The sequence below is a fragment of the Taudactylus pleione genome, unplaced genomic scaffold, assembly GCF_031769625.1.
Source record: "Taudactylus pleione unplaced genomic scaffold, aTauple2 ptg002072l, whole genome shotgun sequence".
Lineage (NCBI taxonomy): Eukaryota > Metazoa > Chordata > Amphibia > Anura > Myobatrachidae > Taudactylus > Taudactylus pleione.
In genome coordinates, this window is record NW_028286466.1 from 46501 (window position 1) to 52500 (window position 6000).

The 6000-nt window shown below is 49.4% G+C and overlaps 1 protein-coding gene across 1 annotated transcript in view; it reads right to left on the reverse strand.

The window, feature by feature from the left end:
- LOC148435691 (atrial natriuretic peptide receptor 2-like) overlaps positions 1 to 6000 on the reverse strand; it is a 66451-nt gene that overhangs the window by 22094 nt on the left and 38357 nt on the right. Inside the window, exons 8-9 of the mRNA XM_088465638.1 lie at positions 5210 to 5258; positions 4105 to 4206 (exon numbers count right to left, since the gene is read on the reverse strand). Coding sequence (XP_088321764.1) covers positions 4105 to 4206; positions 5210 to 5258 — 151 coding nt within the window. The remainder of the gene's footprint in view (positions 1 to 4104; positions 4207 to 5209; positions 5259 to 6000) is intronic.

A 6000-nucleotide genomic window follows, 5' to 3' on the forward strand; every position in this document is an offset into this window, starting at 1 on the left:
AAGTGCTGGCACAGTGTGATACTCATTGTATTCACACAGACACATAACAACTATAGAGAGAGACTAAGGGCCCGATTCAGACCCGGACGCAATGCTGCGCTCACACGCTATGGGCGAATGTCGCCCGTCTGTGCATGCGTATGTGGCAATATGCGCATGAGCGAGCCAGTCATAACTATCAGGAAGTGATCGCTCGGATAACGCAGACGACCCGCTAGTATGACTGACAGAATGTACCGTTTGTGGGTGGTAACGGGAAGGTCCTGGAAAACGGGGGAGTGGTGATGCGAACGCAGGTGTGTCTGAGCGGCAAAACGGCATTTCATGGGCGTCCATAATTACAAGGCTGCGTCATTGTACACGTCACCTGGCTTTATTTTTTAACTGAAGCACTTGCAGTGTTTGCGGTAGGGTAGGGTCTACCACAAGCACCGCGTATGCCTCCGATGGTTCCCGATGTTACCGATTGTTATATACCCTTCCTGGAGATGACGTGCGTAACTAAGGGCAAGTGGGCGTCATTACACTGGCTTGCGAGGACATTGCTGCCACACGCTAAGACATAGAGGGCGTCCTTATGTCTTGCTGTGCAATCGCGGTATTTGCATACCCGGCCCGTTGGCGGCTGCGTGCGAGAGCAGCGTTGTGTCTGGGTCTGAATCACCCCCTAAGTTCTGGCTGTACCTCAACGCGTTTCGTATCTATTTGAGCTGGACTTCTTCAGGCAGCAGATGACCATAACCTGAAGGTCACACTTTCTTTGTGCGCACATGTATTTATTCACCACAATACTGCGCTAGATGGCGCTTTTTTCTCACCTTTTATATCACAGATTAACGTCGGATTGATTAACAACAGTTTTTAAGGAGAAAGAGTCAGCAGCCACCTGTAAAATATAGGAGTGTATCCCAACATTGGGGGAGAAAATATAAGATATTGTTTGGACGTACAGACTTTGGGGCTGATTCAGACCCGCTCGCGAGTGCATAGCGCCGGGGCGAGTGAGAAATCACTCGCTCCGGGGCTCGCTACAAGACGGGGCGGCTGTCAATGTTGATTGACAGCTCGCCCCGTTTTGTAGGAGAGTTGAGGGGGTGGCTGGACAAACGGAGGCGTTCTTTTAGGAACCCCTGCCGTTTGTGGGTGGCCCTACTGACATCACTAGTGATGTCAGTCGTGGACTTCCTGCTCTATTAGAGCAGGAAGTCCACTCGGGCTTGCGAGACCTGAGACCCTACCACAGGGTCTCCTCGCAAGCCCGATGGTCGCGATAATTGCGAGCGACCTGGAGGCCACTCCAAAAAAAAAATAGGGACGCCCTGATTCAGAGCGAGCGCATGCGAATAGCGTGTGCCTCTGAATCAGGCCCTTTGTTTTGGGTGCAGCGCTATATCAATACCATGTTGTGTGTGTGTATACATCTTTGAATTTATATATATTTAGGATGTGCAGGCTGGGATAGGTTCGAATTTGCACACCGAGTTCGGATTTTTCCCTCCAAAAATCGGGTCTCAGAAAGAGGCAAAACGTCATCTTTCATGGACAAACATCATCATTCCTGGACAAAAGACCATGGAAGATGATGTTTGTCCATGAAAGATGAAGTTTTGCCTCTTTCTGAGACCCGATTTTTGGAGGGAAAAATCCGAACTCGGTGTGCAAATTTGCTCCTAACGTTCTTGCACAGGGTGCTAGTAGACCTGGGGCTGGCCTGGCCCTCACACATTAGGAGAGAATTGATTATAGTAGTAACCGGATACCTGAATAGGTGCCAGTCGCCCTCTTACGTCCTTTAGTAATTAAAGTTGTTAGAGAATATAAATAACTGGGAGAAGACTGTATTAGCAGTAGTTTCCTGTTAGTATCTGAGCTGGGATGTTCCAGTTATGCCGCACAGCAGAGCCATAATAACATGATGACCAGTTATTTAGTATCTATGTAATTCCTCCCTAGTGCTGTTTACTGCTGAGGTAAACAGTGAGAATGGCGCCGTGTAGCACTAATCCCTGATAATTGTGTGTGTAAATCCTACTTGCTCCTCTGAGTAAATTTTACTGTTAGTGCGCACAGGGAAGGCCGTACGCCAGAGCGCTCACCAGCTAAATAAATACCATATTGTCCTGTTTTCTCTTCAGATCCCCTTATTGGATATTTGTTCTGTGCTTTCTATATCGTCAGTAGATTTCTTGTTTAGCGTATCAGAGTTATTATTGGGGACTCCCGGCTTCGGGGCGCAATGTCCCAGTGCTGCGCTATTGATGTGAACCATTACAGGAGCCTCCGATATTCTGTATATTCAGCTATTTTCCAGCTGTAGTAAGCGAGGGATTAGTGACTCGGTGATGACGGCAGCTTACAGTGCACTGTGTAATTCTATGGAAGGGTAAACATCTCGTGCGAGGACAGCTGTGTGTGTAGGAGGACGTGGAGGCGATTTATAGCCGAGAGGAGATGTCTGCTGTATATCTAACATTTCATGTATCCAACGGACTATAACGTCATTTTTATTCATTCCCTGCTTCCGTATAATTACAGTGATTTATGAAAATGATCATCGTGTATACAGCGTTACAGGAGGCAAACTGCTGCCATATTCCTTCTATAGTGAACAGGGAAGCAAGTAGCAGTGAGAGCTCAACTGATAAATATGTTGCAAACTCCAGCTCACAAGTAGATTGGTTAGAAATAACTCTGCTTCATAACAAAGAACAATAGGTCTATATAAAATCAGTGGTTGCATTAGAATCTAATACAGTGCTACTGCCCATTCTCTACCCAGGGCCGCCGAGAGGGTGGGAATGGGTACTACTAATTACTCAGGCCTGGGCTTGTCTGAGGGGCCCTTCGGAGGCCCAGGCCAGTTGTGTAGGAGGAGAAGTGATTTCACTTATGTTCTTCAGAGCAAAGGTGGCCACGCCTCCCAGATTTGGCCACGCCTCCCAGATTTGGCCACACCTCCCTGTATGACCCAAGCCTGCATAGGACTCTCTGGGGCCCAGGGGATAAGATATAAATACAGCGACGACATGGGGTGAGGGCACAGGCAATGAGGTAATGGTACCGAATACCGAATTGATGGTATAGTCTCATTAACGGAGCTGGATCATACATAAAGTAACCTAGGCTCTCACCTAGAGACCAGTAGGCGAGATGCAGTCGAAAAGTCGGTGGTCGAAATGCCGACCGCCAGCTTCCCGACTGTCAAATCCCGGCAGGTGACTAATGACAGGTGTCGAGAGTTCATTACACCTACGCCGGGAGCCCGACACCCCCGGCATACTGAACGAAGGTGAGCCGGGCACCGGGTGCGGACAGCAGCGGGGGGTGAGGGTTAGGTTAGGGGTTCCTGGGAGGGACTTAGGGTTAGGCCCCCCAAGGAGGGGTTAGGCTAGGGGAAGGGAGGGTTAGGGTTAGGCACCCCTGGGGGGAGGTTAGGGTTAGGCTGCAGGCAGGGGGGTTAGGGTTAGGCTGCAGGCAGGGGGGTTAGGGTTAGGCACCCCTGGGGGGGAGGTTAGGGTTAGGCTGCAGGCAGGGGGGTTAGGGTTAGGCACTAGGGGGGATGGTTACAGTTAGACACCCCTAAGGGAGGGTTAGGCTAGGGGAAGGGGGGGAGGTTAGGGTTAGGCTGCAGGGAGGGGGGTTAGGGTTAGGCACCCCTGGGGGGAGGTTAGGGTTAGGCTGCAGGGAGGGGGGGTTAGGGTTAGGCACTTACGGGGGGAGGTTAGGGTTAGGCACTAGGGGGGATGGTTACGGTTAGGCACCCCTATTAGAGGGTTAGGCTAGGGGAAGATTGGGTTAGGGTTAGTCACCCCTGGGGGAGGGTTAGGGTTAGGCTGCAGGGAGGGGGGTTAGGGTTAGGCACTTACGGGGGGAGGTCAGGGTTAGGCACTTACGGGGGGAGAACTCACTCTGAACCTAATTCAGGGGCCACATATAAAGCATGGTTACTGGTTATAGAAGGCTAGCATGGAGTTTATGTCACCTTGTATTAATTACACCATTTGTTTCTATGTAAATACAGTTGTTCTCTTACAATAACTGAGTCTTGTGCTCAGTCCCTGCAGGGAGCGGACATTGTACATACACATGAGCGGAGTCACTGACCTCGGAGTAATCAGCCTGGTTCGGGCAGTCATTGTCAGATTTACCAGCGATCACATCTGGTATTTGTGGTCTCCACGTCACGTCCTTCAGGTAAGCGTCTCCCTAAGAAGTTCAATGATAAAGTCACATTATACCAAGAACATTCTGATCCATTCAGTGCAGACGTTGTGATGGAGTGACTGTGCCCATTAGGGGTGTAATTTGGTCATGGGTACCCTGCATATCTGTATGTAACTCAGAGTCACTGCTACCCTGCATATCTGTATGTCACCCAGAGTCACTGCTACCCCGCATATCTGTATGTCACCCAGAGTCACTTCCACCCCGCATATCTGTATGTCACCCAGAGTCACTTCCACCCCGCAGATCTGTATGTCACCCAGAGTCACTGCTACCCTGCATATCTGTATGTCACCCAGAGTCACTGCTACCCCGCATATCTGTATGTCAACCAGTCACTTCCACCCCGCATATCTGTATGTCACCCAGAGTCACTGCTACCCTGCATATCTGTATGTCACCCAGAGTCACTGCTACCCTGCATATCTGTATGTCACCCAGAGTCACTGTTACCCTGCATAACTGTATGTCACCCAGACTCACTGCTATCCTGCATATCTGTATGTCACCCAGAGTCACTTCTACCCTGCATATCTGTATGTCACCCAGAATCACTGCTACCTTGCATATCTGTATGTCACCCAGAGTCACTGCTACCCTGCATATCTGTATGTCACCCAGAGTCACTGCTACCCTGCATATCTGTATGTCACCCGTTATTTCCTGGGCTGTGTGGGAAAATCTAGGATTTTGGTGGCCACAAGTTGCAGGTGAATTGGTCCCAACGTCGGCAACTTGTGGCCATCGCTATGAACAGCCCCTTAGGCTGGTGTCAGATAGGTGTGTTTTGTGCTCTGCAGCCAATAATCTCCTAAAGGGAATGGCGCCGTTTCAGATAACGCCACTTATACTGTGAAAGGGTAACATGCCTGTGCGAAACCAGCCCAAGAGAATTTATGAATATTAAAGGCAATGTGAAGCTTCTAGTGCCATTAACAGATAATGTGACCATTCTCACCAGTACCAGAATGTAACAAGGACTTACCGGGAAAGGATCACATCTGCTGGCAATTTCCACTAGTACAATGGCATAGCTGAAAGAAAAACAATAAAATTATGGATATGGGCAAATTTTGTTTTTTTGAAGTTACTTACTGTACTCTGGGTGACATACAGATATGCGGGGTAGCAGTGACTCTGGGTGACATACAGATATGCGGGGTAGCAGTTACTGTGGGTGACATACAGATATGCGGGGTAGCAGTTACTGTGGGTGACATCCACATATGCAGGGTAGCAGTGACTCTGGGTGACATACACATATGCAGGGTAGCAGTGACTCTGGGTGACATACACATATGCAGGGTAGCAGTGACTCTGGGTGACATACACATATGCAGGGTAGCAGTGACTCTGGGTGACATACACATATGCAGGGTAGCAGTGACTCTGGGTGACATACACATATGCAGGGTAGCAGTGACTCTGGGTGACATATAGATATGTAGGGTAGCAGTGACTCTGGGTGACATACACATATGCAGGGTAGCAGTGACTCTGGGTGACATATAGATATGCAGGGTAGCCGTGACTCTGGGTGACATACAGATATGCAGGGTAGCAGTGACTCTGGGTGACATATAGATATGCAGGGTAGCCGTGACTCTGGGTGACATACAGATATGCAGGGTAGAAGTGACTCTGGGTGACATACAGGTATGCAGGATAGCAGTGACTCTGGGTGACATACAGATATGCAGGATAGCAGTGAGTCTGGGTGACATACAGATATGCAGGGTAGCAGTGACTCTGGGTGACATACAGATATGCAGGGTA